The sequence below is a fragment of the Struthio camelus genome, chromosome 7 (assembly GCF_040807025.1).
Source record: "Struthio camelus isolate bStrCam1 chromosome 7, bStrCam1.hap1, whole genome shotgun sequence".
Taxonomy (NCBI): Eukaryota; Metazoa; Chordata; class Aves; order Struthioniformes; family Struthionidae; genus Struthio; species Struthio camelus.
The window spans coordinates 7,399,456-7,420,525 of NC_090948.1; the positions used below are offsets into that span (position 1 = coordinate 7,399,456).

Here is a 21,070-nt window from a genome sequence, read left to right on the forward strand (position 1 = left end):
TTAGACACCTTAAGGCTTTTTGTTAAAAAGAAACTATGTGAATTTCTTCACAGTAACCATGTGGCATTAAGACATTTGAGTCAAAGCGTGTTCAGGTTTTTCTTAGTGAGAGACTTGTGTTTCAGTAGACTTTAGAACAGGTCCTGAAAGTACCTCTTTCATGATAATCTTGCAGTATTGCCTTCGTGACTATTATAAAAGTCCTGAAACAAAGACAGCAATGCCAAAGAAACATTAAGAAAAAATAATAATACACAAATGGGGAAAAAGCTGAGCACTTATAGGCAAATGAAGGCAATTGCAGTATTTTTTTTTTGAGAGAAAAAAACAACAAAAAAAACCAAAGTACGTACTTCTCTCTTCAGAATTTGAGCTACCAAGTAGATGTTTAAAGTAGAATTATACACCCCTGAAAATAGGGGGTATTTTGAAGTGCTTTCATTTACTAACTGTAATAACTAGCCATTTTATACATAGTTGTCACATTCCTGATCCACATACTAAAATAGATTTCCCTAATATATGATACATAGCAAAAGGATGACCCTTTTTCAACCTAATATTGCTTGTCCATAACTAGTGATGAACTCTAAGTTTCAGAATAGCAAACCTCCAATTATTTAACAATATAAATATTGATTACTAAAGTTTTAATCATAAGTATAAAATCTCTATGTAAAACCACATGCTACAGCCTATCTGTACAAAGGCCAGGAAAAAGGTTATTTTTTCATATAACAAAGTGCTACTGCAGAATTGACTGAGTTTTGTGGATATTTATGAAGAAATACAAGTTGTTTGGCTCAGAGTATTTCCCTACAAAGAATTTAAGATCTTCCCAGAAGATTACAAAGCAGTTAGTTTTAGGCTGCTCAATGAAAAAAAAAAAAAAAATCTATTGAGTTATGGCTATGCAACCAAACAAGTAGGCATATTTTAATTTTCTCTGAACTATTTCCCAGTTTTCCCTGTTACTTTGAAAGCATCCGTCTACAATTAGTTTACACAGAGCTCCATCAAATAGCACCTGTGTTACAGCTCAAGCAATTTATGAAATCAGTGCCCTAGCTGTAGTAATTGACCATTTGATCATTCCTAGTCCATTAGGTTTTAACTAATCTGATTTTGTATCAAATGGATCAGGAATGAACAGCCAGTTATCTGGGCTTCTCAGCTGAGAACCCTAACAGCTTCTTAAACGGCTCCAACTGTAAAGCAGCACTTGTCCACAACCCCCTAGGAAGCCTCATTTTAAATATATTATTCCTGTCCTCTTCTCCCTTCATCAGAATCATGAGACAGAGTGAAAAGGGGGGAATTTCTAAGGCAAAAGTCCAAAAGAGGTGCTTAACTCCCACGTGAGCTTTAAAATACCTCTTCCTTCACATTATAAGGCTACCATGTCAGATTTTCCCAGATATCCTTTTTTTTTTTTTTTTTTTTTAAAACAGCTAAGTACTTTCAAGTAGAAAGAAGAGAACTTGTCCATTTGTTTGGGATTTCCAGACAAGAGGCAGCTTAGAGCAAGAGCTGTATTTTACAGGCTGGCATACCTGGAAGCCCGGAATGAGCCACACCAACTATATGATCGGTATATCCCTGCACAGAGACGAGCATGTCCAAAATGCATTGATTTTACAGCACACACGCTACAGCCGACGTTCCAGATATCAGGAAGATAAGTCAGAGCAGTAAGAGAGCTATCCAACATCTGGAACCTGCAGGACAAATGGCCACTACAATGTCTGGCACAGCCAAGACACACAGAACCATGCTGCATGTGTATACATCCATGCTACAATATGAAATACGGGAGCCATATATACAAAGTTATAGCCAGAGAAAGACAAAGACACCAGGAATGCTCCCAAATATGCCTCCATATGTTCCAGGTCAAGCTCTGATATTCTGCATTAAATCATGTTAAATATGACATTCACTCCTATACCTTTAATTTTTCCATATAAAATTTAGATATTCCGACTCATACGGCAAAGAGAGTATTTTCATATTGGTCCGTAACAGTGAAGTGCATCAAAATCAGATTTTAAGCATTTGTTCAGCAGCTGCTAAATGAACAAGGAAGTTTTCTGTAGCTGGAGGAAATCGTTTTTGTTTCAGGGCCTCAGAGTTAAGGGTTGGTTTTTCATTGCCATCAGAAACTTCTGTGAGTGATGCTAAAGTAGTCAAGATTTCTTTAGTCTTCAGTGAAATATCCTTGAAGGACAGAAAAACAAACAAGCATGAATAGAGTATTAATGTTTTAAAAATAAGTAGATGTTAGTAGATGTTAACAGTTAAGAACAAAGAGAGAATAATGGTAAATAACTGGTTCAAGTTAAGGAGTCCATTTATTTTAAGGCAAATTTGCAAAGGCTCTTCAGTTTGTTCTTGTGCAATGTTGAATAAAGATGCAGCTGAGAGAGCACAGCCACTCTGCACGTCCTCATCACTTGCCTACCTGAGCTCTTTGGCTAAGCTGCTCAGTTGTGAAATGTCTAACTGAATCTATCAGCTGTGGGAGGCAGTGAAAAAGCATCATTGTAAAAATCAGGCTCTATAGCTGAGAAGCCCTATCTCAGTAGGACTTTTTCCAAGGTATTGACAGTGCTATCGACAAGATATTCAGCAAAATTTATGCGATGTAGTATGAAAGAAGGAAACTAGTTTTATGGGAAGTCTTAAATTCAAGACAATTCCTGAAGTTTCTTCAGCAATATGATTACCCAAGAAATAATATAAACCAAATATGTCATCCTTAAAAACTATACGAAGAATAAAAATGCTTATTTGTAATAGCGCAGATTAGGAGAAATCAACTGATCTCTGGGGACAATATTCCTTATGCTTCCTCCCCCCATCTTAAGTTTTACTGATAAAAGTAATTTAAGTAGATTAAAAAATATATATACCTTAATGACTTGGCTTTCCGATTTATCTGGGTCTTCTGCAGATTGAACAATTAGTTGTCCTATTTCTTTGTGAAGTTTCCCCATTGTCATTGCCTCTGAGTAGGAAAAAAAGCCACACATGCATACTCAGACCATCTATCTTTATTTAAAATATAGAGAACCCAATATTTAAGACCTGTAGCATCTTTCTTGCAAGAACAGGCTACTCATTTTTGAGAGAAAATACCCCTAACTCATCTGCTTTCCTTAACAAAGTTCTTTGAAACTATTCCCTTAAAAGGACTAAGACTGCTTGTCTTACTGACTGCTGTGGATGAAGTTGCTAATTTGACATTCTTACATATTCTCAATCTTTACTGTTCTTGTTGGGCTAAAGCCAATATTTGAAATAATAGAAAAAAGATTTAACATCTTACAATGACAATGTATAGCCAGAATAGTTCTGGTTTATAGCCACAATCCAGAAGCTATGCCAAAACGTGTTCTGTAGAGGTCTTTCCATAAAAGAGAAATGAAGTTCAACAAAACTGAAGCTTTTTTAAATGCTATAAAATGACCGTTCCTGTGATATCTAGAAACACACACGAATAGCAAACTGAAACAAGGAGTGTCTGCATTTGATATCCACAAGGGCAGCAGCCTGACTTACGAAGAACCATGCTAGCACAGGCCAACAGTTAATCTCACAGTCTACTTCTAAACTGACCCTAAGCAGATACCCGAGGAACAGCAACAACAAGACAAATACATACAATATTTCCCTTCAAGTAGTATCCAAGTATTGTTAGTGCAATGTGTTTCCTCAAGATCCACATGATATCTATGCATTCAGTAGCCCTCAAATGAATGTCTGCTCCGCATAATAGTTTAACATGAATGTTTTGAAATCTCAGTCATATATTTGTTGGAAGTCAAGGCACGTCTTTCCAAATTTCAAGTTTCACCAGTCTTTCCAGGTTTCAATACAATTGAAAGACGGAAGCTTACACGTAAGCTTGAGAACCAGGTTCAGGATTGCATTGACTTAGGACAAGGTTCAGTACTTACCAAGAACTCTGGAATAAACACCCCCAAATCCAAAACATTAAAGGCAACCAACCTTTCACTCCAGGGGAAATAGTGATCTCGCTGTCTGCCAAATTCACATACACATCATAGAGGTCTTGTCTACTGCTCACTTCAGAATCTGTAAATCCAGCAATGTAACCTGGAGAATAGAGTTTTGGCAAGATTATCTGGCAACAGCAAAATTTTCTTAGTCAAAAAAGCAAAACAAAACCAAGAAATCATGGAAAACCAAAGTCCTAAAGTCTATTTTAAGAGTATTTGACTGAACACCCGCAGTATCGAAGAGGTTGCTCTCTTGTTATCATCAGACATTCGATGAGAAGCTCTTTACCTCTCTTTACCAGAATTCTTTACGTCTGAGGAGCTTAAAAATCAGCTTCTACAGCCGCTTAGAACATGGAAGAATCCCTAACGCTACACGTAATACAAAGAGATTATTGCTTTGAAATTTTAAATACTCTTGCCACTTAAACTCTACACTTGCAAGTAAATAATCTAATGAACTTTTAAAAAAGAAGCGCCACTCGGAAGCCCTTTGTTACTGTCCGAGTCAGTATTAGATTGACAGCAGAGTAATAACATCAGCACATTTTCTTATCTGTATCATGCCAAGCGAGCACATTTAGAGCAGATCATCTTTGTGGAAGATGTTTAATGAGCTGAAAGAAGTGCTGTTGGTAATGCAGTAGAAACACTGAAGATGGGCCTGCTTCCTCATTACACTGTATAGAGAAGTTTCTCGTTTGCCACGTTGTGTGTCACGCTGACCTTTGCATAAGCCAAGGGCCTCTTCCTGCATTACGTGTTAAGTACTGCATGTACGCAGTGAGGTCGCACATGGAATTCACACTCCTGTAGCTGGTAAAGCCTACCTGCAATTAGGAGCCAAAGCCTTCACTGAAAGCAGTTAGAACAAACATTTCAAACTTTAGAGTTAGGAAAGAAAAAAAATCCTAAAAATAATGTTACTAACCATGTAGAAGGTTGAAAACAAGTAGCTTATCTAAAGTGAGTTGCTTCTGTATAACAGTAAGGCCTTCAATCTACCTGATCACTATAACCAAAAAGCGTCCAAGACGCTTTCCATGCTCTAATAACTACATCTGCAATTAAGGGTGGACTGGTGAGGATCCACTCAGAATCACCAGATTAAATCTATTAAACCAGATTAAACTATTCAATCTTCTAATATATTTGTTTAGTTTATTTGCTTTTTCTAAAGAAAAATGTGTGGTTTAACTTTGTTTAAACAATGGCATTTACGGTAAAATAACCATTTTTTCCAAAGAGTGCTGATGCAAGATATGGCATCAATAAAAATTAAAATCAAATTTCATTTATGTTTTTATGAATAAATTATCACTACCTGTGCAGGCTTTTAAGGCTTCTATTTCATCCTCATTTAGATGTACATATGAATGAAGAATTGACCAGTCTTGTCGATGCCACACTAAAGCAGGCAGAGTCCTAGGGAAATGAGATTGGCATTTGACACACAGTAGACTTTTACCTGTACTAATTAGAAGTTTCACAGTATGAAATGCATGTCATAAGGACGAACAAATATGATCGGGTCTCACTCAGCACATATATTCATGGGCTGCATAGAGATTTCTGCTATCAGTGCAAGCAGAGTTTATCATTCATTCTACTGTTAAACTTCTGAGTTTTTCAGTAAATTTCAGTAAACACAAAATTAATAATGTACTTTTTCCCCTCCAAATATGGATATTTCTCTAAATGAAGGTTCAAGATTTGCTGGACTTTTGCGGGTGGGCAGGGAGGTAGGGATTGAAAGAGTTACGCTGTACCTGGTAAACTCCTGGATAGCTTCTATTCTAGGATGGTATACTACAATTCTTTTCTTTAACATCAGTGCTGTATAAAGGATAACTGTTTCCATTCCAAACTGAGATACTATATCTAGGAAAGAGGGGGAAAATTATTTTTAAAGAAGATAAACATGCTGATATTCTGACTAGTTTTTGAAGAAGCTTAGTAATAATAACACAGATACTAATGTTCATACTATTTACTTGAATAATACATGAAAACTGAATTGTAGTCTACATAGTTGGACACACACATTATTTCATATATTGTACGAATGAAATAAGAATACAGATTTCTGATATTAACCTTTGATGGAACCAGCAAGGTAAGCCTTCCGAGCATCAAAATCTTTGCTGAGGAAAGATCCATTTTCTTCACTTTGGCAGATCCCCTTTGTAAGAACTGCAATGTAACTCTCCATCATTTTAACTGGGGTCCCATGCTTCATGTAGATTCTGTATGAAAAGAAAGAGTCTGGTATTTTTACTGCAACCAGTAGCAACAAACATACGAAAAGATCATAGTATCACCAATGGAATATCTTTGGGAAGAATCCTTATTTTGAACACCTGACTTCTATTAGAGCTATTAGAGCTTCCTATTTCAGAGAGGAGCCAGCACTTTAGTAAACATACTGCATAAAAACATTATTGCATGTTATTACATGCTGATCCCATGACCAGTTTTTGGATTATCCAAGTATCGTTAACAAAGAGTACAGAAGGATGAAATGTATCTGTATTTTGATGTTTCATCAGTTATGTCCTTCACACACATTAGAAATGTTCCTTCTAGAACGCCATTAGTTAGCTATCCCCCTTCATGTAAGCTCAGTTTCTTTCAGGGCAGCAGAAGTAAGTTGTAGAAACACAGCATGTTTTACAAGTTAACGTACTTCAGAAATAATGCTGAAGCTCTCAACTACCTGTTTTCCATTTTAGCTGTGGCACAAAGCTTTGTCACATTTGAAACTCAGCTGTCGTTTTTAATTTAGAAATCCATCCTGGATGTTCTTGAAGAAAACGTGCATGTGTGGCAGAGGGAAGACCCCCATGATAAAACATACGGGGTGTCTGGCATTCTTCCAACACACTTGCGTGAACTCGAGACAACCGGATCAAATCAGTCACCAGTCTAGATTTTATAGTTTCATTCACAGGTTGTAGGACAGAATTTCCAGCAGTTCGTTAGACCAAATGCAAACAATATGTTGCATTAGTCTTTTGGCCTGACAAGATCAAAATACATACACAGTAACATTCAAAGACAACTTTTATACAGACCTACACAGTATCCTAGTAAAGGCTGCATATTTCTCAGGGTTGAAGTCTTTGGCCGTCAGAACAATAGAGAAGTGGGTCACCTGAGCAAGATACACACACATAGAAAAATACACAGCTTGTTTTATACGATCCCATATTAACGGAGTTGTTTACATTATTGAATTTTACTGCACTGTTCAGACAAGATGTTTCAATGCTAAAAGAAAAAAGTGAGCTGTAATGGCAGATCCAATCTATTAACTTCAGAAAAGATCTGGTTAGTGGATTTCTAGTGTGACTCACTTCCCCTGAGTCAGATCTAATACACGTTATGTTTGCTTAATTTATAATATAAGAGTTGCTTTTCCTTTAATGTCATGAGATCAGTTCAAAACAGATAAAAGCATCTTTTTTCTTCCCACAGCAGGTAGCAAACTTCTAGAATTTGTTGCCAAAGAAGGTTGTGGAGGCACGCGGTATTGACAGGTTCAAAAAGAGATTAGACAAATCCATGGCTAACAGGCCCATAAACAGACATATCCTTTAACTTCCTTAATTGTGGACTGTGGATACTGGGAGCGTATGAGCCTAGAAATCTGCTGACAATGACCAGGCTCACACATCCTCCTTAAACAGCATCTCCTACTGCCGCCATCTGAGATGGCACTGGGGCACACATATCACTGATGTGACCCACTTGGGCATTTTTTACACCCTTCAGCTTCATAAGAGACATAAAATTTGAGTGAGGAAAGTCCAACAACATGCTGCTGTGGGCACGTAAAATTACCAGATTATATTTCTACTTAACAATACAACAGGGAACATGAAAATTGAATAAACTTAACAGACAGTTCGATGACCTTCCTCGCAGGGAAAGCGTAGAAGATACAAGCACATTGTACATCTTCAGTCTTCCAGTTATCAATGCAGTGGAAGAGAAGGTACATATGCAAGTTTGGAAAAAATTCTATAGCAATAGTTCTATAGCAATAAGAGTCTGGATGCTAGACCCTTTATACAGATTGCTTGACCAAACAAAACCAACCGACCAACCAAAAAAAAAAACCCAAAAACTTGTTGGACTTAAAATGCAAAGTAATTAGATTGATGGTTATTTCACACCATTATTTCTGTTCAGTCTGCTTTAATAGTCATTACAAATTTAGATCCTATGTACCTGAATCTCCCTACAACTCTAATCAGCATACATCTTTGAGAAGACTGAGATATGTGGACTAGGTAAGAATAACAGCTGGGTTGCATCCATGAGCATACAAAACTTCGAATTTTTTCCCTTCCTTACAGCACATAATGGTGTGTTTAACACTGCTTAGATATTATATAAAAAAAAAAAAGGCCGGAGAAAGCTCTACAAAAATCTTCCTTGTATACTGCTGAAAAACAAGCAGGAGGTGTGATAGCGAACAGTCCTACCTTTTTCAAGGCTGGAGAATCTTGAACTTCCACAGTTGCGATGTAGAACCATGATCTCTTATACTGGCCAAACACAAAGGCATGAAGCAATTTATTCTCATCTGTAAGGCAGCATTTTCTCAGCAATAGATTCCTCAGTTCAGCTGTTACGGACGGATAACACCAAACCCACAAAGCATCTCCATTGGTGTCTTTTTCTACGGTGGAAAGATGTTCACTGTGAGAACGCCAAACAGCAGTGAGGAAGTAAATCGATTGGTTAATCAGATTTGTTTCCTGGAATCAGATTAAAATTCCGTTTTACACTGACCCTAGGCATCCAGTTATGCTGCTGCTGCAGGCAGCTATTGTGCTACGAGTTTACTTTTCAAACGCTTATAAAAAAATCCACTCTTGACCTGCCTCACGAGATCCAGGACTAACTCGAGGAGTTTGAATAACACATTTATATAAGCAAGGTCCATAGGAACCAGATCAGCGTATTTACCACGTTTCCTGTTTTTCTCATTTCTGTTCTCATGGCCGAAACCGAGGAAGCCATGAACTTAAGGCTCCGGCTGTCCTTCGCGCTGTTGAGTTTCGTTACAACAAGACCAAACCGCGGCCCCGGCGAGCACGCAGCCCCCGGCAGAACCGCAGGACACGCAGCATACACGCCAGTGCTTCACTCTCGCCGGCATTTCGGGTGGTTACAGGGGCGTTTTAAGGGGGGGGGGGGAAGCAGCTTGCAGCGCGGCGAGGCGCCCGGGCGCGCCGAGCGGGGCTCTCCGGGGCTGCGCCCGGCACCCCGCCGCTTTCGGGCGCCGCCGCGGGGCCGCAGAGCCAGCCCGGCCCGCCCGGCCCGCCCGAGCGCCGCCGCGCCGGGCCGGAGAGCCCCGCCGGGCCGGGCCGGGCCGGGCCGGGCCCGCCGCAGCCCCAGCCCCAGCCCCAGCCCCAGCCCCAGCCCCAGCCCCGGCGCCGCGGCCCTTACCGACCAGCCCCACGCCCAGCAGCAGCTGCGTCTCCGGCTCTGCCATCTTCCGTCTCCCGCCCGCAGCCCCTCACCCGGGCCCGGGCCTGAGCCCCGGCCCTCGCCGCCGCCTTCCGCCCGCCGCCGCAAGCCCCGCCCCGGCCCGGCTCGGCCCGGCACGGCCCGGCTCGGCCCCGACGGAGCAGGCGGCGCCCCGTGTCGCCGTCGCCGTCCGCGGCGGGGCCGGGCCGGGCCGCCTCGCCCGTTGCCATCCCCTGCCGCCCGCCACGCGTCCGCCCGCGCTGGCATCGCGCTCACCCCGACGAGCGCCACCGGCTCCTTTTCTCTCTGCTTCTCCGGCCCTGCTGCCTGTCCCTGCCGCCCCTCCGGGCTGCAGCTGTGACGGCTGGCATCCGCTGCAGCCTGTCTCCTCCCCGGCTCTTTTTCAGTTACTTTTCAATCTGCTTTCGGGTAGAAAATGAACCCCCTAAACCCTTTGTCCGTTTCTTTGTGTCATTATTTTATAGATTTTTTTCATCACCTACATTTTTTAGCTCTGTAAATCACAGGATACAATTTATGTATTTTATTTATAAAATACAGACAAAATATATTACAATTTATGCAACTGATTTATTTATATATTACACAAAATAAGGTTGTATTGCTCACAGAATTTTCTTACTTTATCATCAACCATCTAGTCCTGTAACATCCAGAAGCTGTGCCTGATTATGCTTCATACGGAATGAAGCACAGCATTTACAGGCCTTGCAAATGCTTCTATAAAGTATTCATAAAGGCCTGTTTATGCTTGAAAGATAGCCTGATTAAGGTAGGGAATATTCATAAAGCATAACAGCTATTTCTGAATAATTCCGTGCATGGATGCGTTTATTCAAGAATAAAAGCATCTTGTTTTATAGTTTGGATTAACTGAACTGAATATGCCTGAATATTCCATATGTGAAGCCATAGTGCACAAAACACGCTAATAATAGAGAGCAGTAACAGATTTGGAATAATTTGTCACATTTCCAAAATACCCAGGATAACTAGAGGAGTATCAGAAGAAACAGTCCAGTCCTGGGAGGGGGGCCAGAGCTGTCAAGGGTCTCGCCTGGCAAGGGAAAGCACCAAAGGGTAGTCTCTCAAACGATTTTCACACAGGCAGTCTTAAAGCATAAGCATTTAGTATGCTTATCCGCCATTTAGCGAAAGACTTAAGTAGTCAGATAGTAAAAGCTGTTCCTGATACAAAGTTGTCTAAGTCAGTCCTGGAGGGCTTTCAAGAATTTCAGAGAGATTCAAAGTGAAGACAGTGGGCTACATAATAGCAAATGATGGTATTAAGTAGCAATAAATACAAAGTAGCACACCTGAGCTCTACTACCAGAGGGTGTAAGGCCCTAGGACAAGCACTGGCTGCTGTGATAGGGGCACAGGCGGCCTTCAGATGCTAGGAGGCTGCTCATTCAGATCTGTGTAGTGTCCGTGTTCGGTTCTCGTCTTACAGACTTTTAAATTAATTTTATGAACACAAAAAAAGGACTTGTTCAACACTGTGTGTAGCTTAACGAACTCTACCGAATGTGTAAATGTGGTTTACACATGTGGTTTACCTAGACTGCGGGAGATAGTACAGAACGCAGATTGTATTAAAATAACATCATATAAATCAATAGCGTGCCCTCATGGGGAACACTGCGTACAACACTGGTCACCTGATCTCAAAAAGACACCAAGGACACATGGAGAAACTCTCAAGCAAAGAGAGACTGATAAAGCAGATTTTTTTTTCCTTTCCTCCAGAATGGAGACACATGCAATAGAGTGAAAAGGGCCTAGTGTGGAGCACCAGGGGGTTGAGTTACATGGATATACTGATGACGCTAGAACTTCCATACATTGATTGTGTATTTTTCCTTCTTATTTTAATTAGTTTTCTATTTAGCAATAAACTGGGATTACAAGACAACATTAAAAATAATGTTTTAAATGTGGGTTGCATAATAGTCATGAAACTTTTCTGGTGGCCATGTAAGATGGTAACTGCAAAAAGTACACAAAAAGAAATGAAGTAAGACTTCTTGTTTGTAAACAGAAAGTACACAGAAAGAAGTGTACTGAAACAGAAGATCAATAGACAACAATAGGCTGTCTTTAATCATCATACTTCATCTAATTTTAGAAAATCATACTTAGTCATACTTAAGAAACTGGTGCTAGACAGCTGGGTCTGCAGAGGGTCACAGCTACAGTCACGAGGTGTTATCAGCGCTCTTCTAGTGCAAGGTCTGCATTTCTGCTGAAAGACTAAAAACTCTTTAATGTTAAATGCCTCAGTGGAGATTCACTCTTCTGGTATTTACTAACTCAAAATACCGTATTTGTCACACATTTAATTGCTGCTCTTCTACTGGGTGTTTTTGCTGCTGTTATATGACTTTCATACACTTTCATAGTTTCTGTTGTTTTTTCCAACTGCCAAAATAGAATTTTTCAGTGAGAAAACACAGTCGCATTTCTGAAAAATATGCACTGACACTGGTAGCTATCCCACATAAACTCACATTACTACTCCTGCACAGAACTAAAGCTATTGGAATGCCTGCGTTCCTCTGAAACAGTTTCCCAAATTTTGAAGATAAAACTTTCATCAGAGGAATGAAGACATGGAGACAGAAGCAGGGCCTTTGTGCAATTTCTTAACCACTTCAGAAGTACTATTTCCGAACTGGCTGAACAGGTTGCCAAGAGCAAATGCGCGGCATGTATAATGACTTCTCTGCCAAAACAGTCTTCCACGTTCAGCTTATTTAGCTAATTCAAAAACCTAATTCTAACTTAGCCTAATGTCTTCACGGAGCTCCGCAAGCCAGTTCCCTGATTTGGAGGACCGCTACCCCCACAAAGGTACCTGGCTGGGTCAGGAACTGTCCTTACCTGAGTGATGTGTGCGGCTTGTAACCTAATAACACACCACCTGCCCCCAAGGCCACCTCCTGCAGACAGACTGGTGCCTCTGTGCCAGGCACTCCTGTCAGGAAGCGCAGCCACATCTAGCAGATTTCTCCTCCTGTCACTTCTCCCGGTAGCACAGCCCCGGTCTGGGTTGAACCAGCAGCTTCACAGATTCCCAGTCCGACGGCAGCTCTCGGAGAGGACCGCCGCGGCGCACGTGTCCGTTAGGAACCGATGGCGAACACCAACCGCCTTAACCTCACACGCCGTCTTGTACTTGGCGGCCAGGCCCGGGGCGGGGAGGGAGGCTCCGGACACCCGCCTCAGGGCCCGGCCCGGCGCAGCGCGGCCCGCCCCGCCCGGCCCCAACGGTCGCGACGCCGCCCGGCCCCGCGCGCGCCCGCCAGGAGGGGTTTCCGCTTCCGCAGACGTCAGCGCGCGCGGGTCACGGGGGCGCCCTCCCTTTCCGGCCTCGCAGGCTGCCTGGCTGGGCGCACGGAGCGAGCCGCCGCCGCCGCCGCCCTCGCTCTGTGAGGAGACGCCGCCGCCATCATGCCGGTGTATTTTCAGCGGCCCGAGAACGCCCTGAAGCGGGCGAACGGTGGGTGCGGGCGGCGCCGCGGCCCCGCCAGTGTTTCTTCCCCCCCCCCCCTCCCGCCGCCCGCCCGTCCATGGCGGCAGCGTGCGCCCCTCCCCTCCCCCCCCCCGGCCGGCCGGCCGGCCCGGGCCCGCCCCGCCTCCCGCGCGCGCCGTCCCGCCGCCTCCCCCCCCTTCCCCCCGCCCGGGCGGCCGTTAACCGCCCCGCGCCGCCGCCCTGCCGTGAGGGAAGGGCGCGGGCCCGCCGGCGGAGGCCGCGCCGCATGGCGGAGGCCAGGCCGGGCCCAGGCGGCCGGGGGAGCAGGCCCGGCTCCGCCTCCCCGCCGGGCCACCCTGCGGGCGGCGGCCGGCCCCGGGCGAAGGGGTCCCGGCGGCTCTGCGGCGCCGCTGCCTCTGCCCCCTGGCCGCCGCCGGCGTTGCTGTGGTTTGTGAGGACGGCGGGTGGCTCTGCTCGCCCGAGGGCTGGCTCCCCGTCTGCTCCCCCCTGCGCGGCGGCGGCGGCGGCTCCGCTGTGTCCGGCCCGGCTTCTACGTGCGCTCCAGGATGGTGTTTTTGTTAAACCCGAGCTGGTCCCAGGACGTGCTTTTTCCGTGTGGGCTTCGGATTTAGTGATCCCACCGCTCATTAGTGACTCTAGCGAGAATGCAGATAATTAAACTCCTTAAGTGTTAGGCAGGCTGATGCCTTTCAGGTTAAACATACAGCTTTAGCGTTTCTTTTTTTATAGCAGCCTATTTTGATTGGTCAACAAGAGACCACTTAGACTTCTCATCAGTACAGGGCTGCTTGCAAGAAGCAGATTTAAAGACATCCCAAAATTACAGAGGATATATGGATCTTAGAACGACACCTGAAGAGGCTGGGTAGTCTGGGAATTCTGTTTAGCTCAGGTGTTCAATTTTCTAACAACAAGAAAATGTTAAATAAAATACTGAATATTCTCAACGTTTCTAGTTTAAAGTTATTTTTAAAATCATTTCTGCCTAAACAAAAGAGAAAATCAAGTCCAGTAACTCCAGTGAGGAAGTTGTATATTAGCAGTCTTTTTACTGGTGAAGTGCATATATCAAAGTAGTATATTCTCTACTTAGGAGTTCTGAGGTTTAATTAAAGTTGGTGAGGAAGTCACATTGTTACCTTACTGACTAAAAACTGTTCCTTAAATCTGAGATTTTATCTTTTCTTTCCTGGAATTAAAGAACAGTGTAAGGTTTTAAATTGACATTTCTTGTACTGCTGCAAGTCCATTAAAATCTGATGAGTTGAAGGACTGGGAGAGAGAAGTGTACTCTTGACAAACACAAACAAACCTAAACTTCAGCAGACTGACTAGAAAAAATGACAAGAAAGGTCAAGGCTTTGTAAACTGTGGAGGCTTCGATTTAGTCGTATCTGAGTATAAAAGAAGCTGAGAGGGTTAGCTTGTTCCTAAGCTAAATTATATGTCATGGAAAGTACTTTAATGTTAAACTGATATTTCAAACTTGGGAAACGCAGTGCAGCTTCCTGAGTTCTAGTTTTTGTGTTTATATGTAAGGCTTAAGTTAGCATTTAGAAGTATTTTATGCTCTGGGTTCCTCGGTGATTTCAGCATACATACAGGATGTTTAGAAGCAAAAAGAGCTTGAATTGTTGTAGATGTGTATATTTTAAGAAAGATTGTTTTTCCTCCCAAACAACAGATGCAGGTCAAAGCCAACCCATAGCTGTTGCTAGTATCTTAGCCAGCTTCTGTAACAACTTAGTTTTTTCACATTGAAACTTTAGCTTACTTAAGGACTTGCCTTAACACTAGTTTAGTTGTTCCTATGTATCAGCTAGTTTATGTCCAGTCATAGATTCAATTTTTGTTTTTTGGATACCTTTTAACATATATAGCAATATAACCCATGATATAATGAATTGGAAGGAAAAAAGGCATTCTGATAGCTATTCAGGAGCTAACATTTTAAATTTGCTCTGTTACAGTTCTTTTTTTTCTCTAACTTACAGTTTCAACAATACGGTGTAGTGATGTGTGCTGTCTTTGACTTTTCAGGTTCACTTTGCTTTTATGAAAGTCTTTGTTAAATTAGCCTTAGTTATTTGACTTACTGGCAATAACTTGCTTGACCAGAATAAATTAAAATTTCAAAACAACTTGAATTAATTTTGTACTTTGTCCAGTTGGTTATCAGCCACAAAGAATCGTGGCTGGAGCAGCCTAGCATTGTTGCAAGAATTCAACTTGCTCTTCAGGTTTATTTTCATAAATAAAAGACTGTAAAGCTGAGCAGTAATTGCTTCAAAAGCAGCTCTGAGACAGAATAATGGCCTAAATTATAAGATGGAGTGTAACTTTATTAAAACTTTCTTGGTGAATAATTAAAAAAAAAAAAAACTACTGAAAACTGTCACGTTGTAACCTTATTTTTCTGTAAATATAACCCTAAACTTCATCTGTAAAGGAACAAGTTCATTTTAGGCAAGCTCATTATTTAAATAAATTAATCACCAAATATGTGGAATTATGGTTCATAATTAAAATATTATTGCTGTTTTTGGACTATAATTTTTAGCCATGTTTGGCTTCAGTTCTGACATTCCAAATCCTAGAACTCTGGTTATATATATATACTTTTGAAAGATTCACGATGAGCGCACAGCAAGCTCCCTCCTCTTTTTGAAGCTCTGTTTGTATGCCTGAGCACTGTGAACAGGTCCTTACTTTCCTCCTTTAATCCATTCTGACATTCTTTCTTTAGGAAAGCAGTCATTTCTAAGGTACTTTATGGAAAGTAGTCCATACTTCTTCCTTTTGGAATATATTTCCTTTTAGTTATACTCTGAACTTTTTCTTCTCCTTTTTTTCCTCTTCTCCCCCGTTTTACCCCTCCTTCTATTTTTAATCCTTTTCGCTTTCTGTTCTCAGTGTTCTCTTGTTTTGCCTTTGTGCAATTAAGAATGCCCCTAGTGTAGGGCCTGTATGCATGTTGGTAGATGACTGTGCTGTGTCAGCATTTGCTCCTGCATGGTTTAGTGTATTTTGTAGAGAGGAGAACATATGGATGGGAGTTGCTCTGATGCTGAGAGATTGTATTAGTAACGGCAGGGGAAAGGGCTGTCAAAAGGACCGTGGTTTCAGCAGCTAAGATCACGTGAAAAATTCCTACCCCTTCGTTTAGGCTGAGGAAGCGATTAGTGCAACTGTTCTATAAACTGAATCACTAAACCAGTCTGAATTAATGAAAATAAAATCCAAAACAACTTTTTGGAGTGAGGTACTTGTAATTTTTTATCAGGTAGTAAGAGTGAAGGTTTGAGGGCAGGACTTAAGCCAAATTCACTGCTGTAGTTTGCACCTTGGTGAATTCCATTAGTAGGCAGTGTGCTACGAGGCTCATGGCTTGTATTCATTGTCTTTCTCGATGCAACTAAAATTGGATGAAACTAAAAATGGATGCATGTATTTCATTAATATGCCTGAAGTGTCCGATCGTGCACTGATGGACAGAGAGACATCTCTGTATCTATTTGAAATTCTTGTGTTAATGGAGAGGTCTGCAGTTGGTTTCCAGTTAGTAATTGAAAAACTGCTACTACAGTTGCATCTGCCAACATTTTTGGTATGGCCAGTGAAATCAAACCATCAGTGGACTTTGGTTAGAGTTGTTTAAATCCTAAAAGTGTTCGATATTAAGCATGAAAAACACAAATCTTTTAGTTTGCAACTCTTCTATTAATTAGACTTTACTTTCAGAATTCCTTGAGGTTGGCAAAAAGCAGCCTGCCCTTGATGTTCTCTATGATGTTATGAAAAGTAAAAAACACCGAACATGGCAGAAGATTCACGAGCCGATTATGCTGAAGTACTTAGAGCTCTGTGTGGATCTCCGCAAGAGTCATCTAGCAAAAGAAGGACTGTACCAGTACAAGAATATCTGCCAGCAGGTATGGCTTTTGAAATTTATTTATTTGCAGCATGGTATATGTCCACTGATATGACCTAAAAATAACTAACTAGTCTCGAGTTAGAATAAATCTGCTTTTTAGCCGTTCCTGTTTTTATAGAATTTACATTTTAAATATTTGCTGTCTATTGTGGGGGGGAACCATCTTAAATGTTCTGTATTTGCTGTAGGTGAACATCAAATCTTTAGAGGATGTTGTTCGAGCTTATCTAAAATTAGCTGAAGAAAAAACAGAAGCAGCTAAGGAAGAATCACAGCAGATGGTACTGGATATAGAAGACTTAGATAACATTCAAACTCCAGAAAGGTAGGAGGCCTTTGTTTAAAATGTAAGCTCTTCACAGCAAAATATTCTTATTTTTCTGTTTGTAGAGCACTGGCACAAGGACTTTCAGATTTCCAGTGGACGTTTTGAATACCTATGGGGTATGACTATATATTAAGACAGCACCAAAGATGGCATTGTAACATTCTATAGTTGAGATTTAACTTGGTTCTTTCAAGTAGTATGCCTTAAAATAATTTCCAAACTTTCAGTTCTTGAACTATGCGTTTTGCACTGAATTATGAGAGCTGTGTGGTGCAGTTAAATCAACAATGCTAGGAAAGCTAATTTATTGTACAAATGGCATATCAAATTTTCTAAATTTTTAATCTGTGATTTTATTTGTGTGCACTTACTATCCTGGTACTTTAACGTAGTTGTATTGTAGATTGTATAGTTGTTTTTAAATAACTTAATGTATTAGACAGCAGAGACACCAGTGGAACTAGCAATCAGCTAGGGAATTTGTAAGAAATAATTTTAAGGTGTTGTTTTTTCTTCTCCGACACCTCTTTCTTAAAAGGTAGGAATGGAGTAAAGAATGAAAATGAAAACAATGACTAAGGGAGTGGAGGAGGAGATTTACAATATCAACAAGTCAGAAGTAGCTGGATAGAGAAACTACAGACTGTATGTTATACTTAAAAGGGTACCTAGTAAGAGCTATATGAATACAAAGTGTTTTCTGATAGAGCACACAGAAGACTTGACGACTAGAAATGCAGCTGGAAATGACTGTGGATAAGGATATTATGGAAGAGAGAGACTGTGTATGTCATTTCAGTTTTACATGCTAGGCTGACAGATGAACTGCTGTACGAGGAGGGTGACCCATAGAAGCGTGTGACTGCTGGAACAAGACAGGAGAGACTAGCTAATGGAGGAGACAGAGCTGAGAAACGGGTTTGCTTCACAGAAAATTAAAGAAAAGAACGTAGCAAAACAGAAAAGCCTCTCTACCCCAGAAGAGAGGAAAAGGTGGTGGACAGAGCCAGGGGGTCAGCGTCTAAAGAGTACTGATGACGATACGTAAGAGGAAGAAGGATCCGTGCTCAGAAGAAAGAACAAGAATTATTTGACCGGTCTCTTTCTAGAGTTGGCTCTGTGGGTGGAGGCATCTTTTTGAGTGGACCTGAAGGTTGATCAAAGCACCAGATCCAGAAATGGATAAAAATGAATATCCGTAGGTAGGAAGCTGGAGAGGAGAAGAAAGGAAATGTGAATTTTTAGAACAAAAGTATAAAATACATAAAAATATGGTAGAATAGCAGTTGCAATTGGAATACGCGTGTTGAAGGATATTGGCCATTCAGAAAACCCAGAAATAAGGATGAAAAGATTGACTGATTTACTAATGATGTTCTAGAGGTGTTCAAAAAAAAAAAAAAAGGGGGGGGGGGAAGGTAGCCTGAATTGAACAGAAATCTGTGAGTCAAAACCACTATAGTAAAGAAAATAAATAGGTATAGTCAGAAGAGTTATGGGAACTGGGTCATAGCTTTCTAGGATCTACTTGGATCTACGCAGAAATACTTGTAATGTGTTGGAGAATTAATTACTGTAAACTCTTCATTATCGATTGGTGAACAAATGCTATTAATTACATTAGGGCCAAATTCATTCCTGACTGTGATAACCTTCAGACTCTGTTGCCAAGCTATGCATGTATAAACAAAAGCTAATGTTATTTTACACTTGCTTAGGTAATTGATGAGATAATAAAAGTTATAGAAGATAATAGAAATTCTGAGTGTTATGGTTAATTGCATGGAAAATCATCTAAAGAGGGGAAGCAGAAGAACTTAGGGAGAATGGAAAAGAGGACTGATCAGTAGGTACATCTGCCTTATTTTGTGTATAGACCTTCACTTAGCATATAGCTTAAGCCAGCGATGCCAGGTTATGGTGTAACCACTCTCCAGTTGTTGTTTTCTTCTGTCCATGTCAGTAGTCACTATTCTGTTGTCAGAATGGTTTGTGGGAGACCTTCCTAATTGACTTCAGGCAAAGTGAGGTCAGCTCAAAGTACATGTTTATGTCCTTCAGATGAATCTGTTGATTTAGGGAATGCTCACATTAACTCTGCTGATAGACCTATGTGTGTAGTGCATCTGCAGAGAAAAGGTGACAGGTAGGAAGCAAATAATGTTTTAAATCTTTCCAACTGAGTTTGGAAGAAGATAATGTCCATATCCTTAAGAAATCAAGAAGTGTAGGGAATAAATTAAGATCTCTGTAAGTCAAACCAAATTAAACCTCTCAGAAGATATTAAAAGACAAAACAAAAGGATCTGCAGCCGTAAGTGGAGAATTCTAGGAAAAATAGCACTAAAATTCTGGGAGGAAGTGGTTTGGGATTAGCCATGCTAGATGTGATCTGAAGATTAAAGCAATACTTTGCATCTGTTTTTGTAAGTGTGTTGATGCTGGAATAAAAGGAAGATAGTTTTGGGGAGCAAGGAAGTTACCCTGTCTGAGGTGGAGGGAAAGGTCAGCTTTCTCTCTGTGTTGGGTGGAAAGGTAGTTTCTACCTTAGAGTTTTGATAATGCTAGCAGATGAAATTTCAGGTATGGTATTAAGTGATTCTACTAAATATATTGCAAATACTCAGATCTGAGTAGAGAGTACATTTTCTCATCATCCATATGTAAGCATGAATAGCGGTCTGAGCAGCTGCTGATCTGTTATCTTAGTCATACTGACATTCAGATCTTTAGAATGACTTTTGAAGGAAGGAGGGAGTAGTAGAGGGAGTTAAAAATTAGGGAAAAAAAATCAGCACAAATTTGCCAAAGGGTAGGTACCATCAGATTAATCTGGTAACTTTTTTTGGTAATTGAATTTTTTAGATTCAAGAAATGCCAGAGATGTAACCTGAGAAAAAATAAAGCTGTTGATACCATCCCAGAAGGGATGTTTTCAGTTGAGCTGGAAGCTGGAAGGTGACTTAAGACATTGCCTAATGAGAGACTGACAACATTCAGTGATGGAAGGAGAGATGAAGGAGGGGTGTTACTGTCAATTCTGTAAAGCAAAATCCTGGCATAGAAACTAGAGAAGTTTACTGAAGATAGAAAATTGGAAGAAACTGTCAACGTGGAGGACATTTTTGTCTTGTGTAGGTGACCGTGAGGAATGGAGTTACAGTAGTCAAATAAAATTCGCAAAGATATGGAGTAGAAGGCCATGGATTAAAAGTTAACTGCAAGACTGTCCTGTATAAGCTAAGTGCTCGCTGGTTGCAAAAAATGAAAAGGTTACAATCCTGTCTTTAGTGATCGTTTCAGGATGACAAGGCCATCAATGACATGTGGCCATGAAAAAGCAATTTCAGTACTAACATGTTTCAGGTGCTGTACTCTGGTGAAGACCAAGATCCAAAAAACTAATCATGGAAAAGGACCTGAAGAGGCTATTGAATCTTTCCATCTACACTGAGTCATGATAAATTGTAGTTTAAAGTCTTCCTGACAGATGCTGTATAACCTGCTCTTTAAATCCGCCCTCAACCTCCCATGCCAGTCCATGTTGATATTTTATTGTCCTTAACAATAAAAAGTTATTCTCTGTGTCTAATTGAAATAGTCTCTGTGAGAGAGGAAACCCATCAATACCTAGACATTGAAGATTGACTGACTGACTGACTCTTCCTTTCCTTGTTGCTCTTTTATGTATGTGAGGACTAAAAAATGTCTCAGTCACACTTCTTTGGCTAAACGATCTGAGTTTTCAGTGTTTCTTAGGTCGTGTTTTCTAGACTTCTTATGCGTTT

At 41.1% G+C, this 21,070-nt stretch overlaps 2 protein-coding genes across 8 annotated transcripts in view; one reads left to right on the top strand and one right to left on the bottom strand.

The window, feature by feature from the left end:
* Positions 1 to 1,917: 1,917 nt before the first annotated feature.
* Positions 1,918 to 12,786, bottom strand: DENND10 (DENN domain containing 10). 7 transcript variants are annotated; one of them, XM_068951602.1, is made up of 11 exons: positions 12,408 to 12,772; positions 11,673 to 11,777; positions 9,780 to 9,922; positions 8,513 to 8,729; positions 7,097 to 7,176; positions 6,120 to 6,268; positions 5,792 to 5,903; positions 5,347 to 5,447; positions 4,012 to 4,119; positions 2,913 to 3,007; positions 1,918 to 2,217 (listed from the first exon to the last, which is right to left on the bottom strand). In XM_068951602.1, the coding sequence occupies exons 3-11, from the start codon at positions 9,872 to 9,874 to the stop codon at positions 2,041 to 2,043; spliced, it is 1,134 nt and encodes a 377-aa protein (XP_068807703.1). In that variant the 5' UTR covers positions 9,875 to 9,922; positions 11,673 to 11,777; positions 12,408 to 12,772; the 3' UTR covers positions 1,918 to 2,040. The 7 variants fall into 7 exon arrangements, with proteins under 7 accessions (XP_068807703.1, XP_068807701.1, XP_068807704.1 ...); XM_068951600.1 differs by having other exon boundaries at positions 9,780 to 9,925; XM_068951603.1 differs by lacking the exon at positions 11,673 to 11,777 and having other exon boundaries at positions 9,780 to 9,925; positions 12,408 to 12,786.
* A 21-nt stretch (positions 12,787 to 12,807) lies between these two features.
* The window catches only part of EIF3A (eukaryotic translation initiation factor 3 subunit A), a 37,033-nt gene continuing 28,770 nt past the window's right edge, over positions 12,808 to 21,070 (top strand). Inside the window, exons 1-3 of the mRNA XM_068951599.1 lie at positions 12,808 to 13,026; positions 16,762 to 16,952; positions 17,143 to 17,279. Of these exons, the coding sequence (XP_068807700.1) occupies positions 12,978 to 13,026; positions 16,762 to 16,952; positions 17,143 to 17,279 (377 nt within the window). The 5' untranslated portion in view covers positions 12,808 to 12,977. The remainder of the gene's footprint in view (positions 13,027 to 16,761; positions 16,953 to 17,142; positions 17,280 to 21,070) is intronic.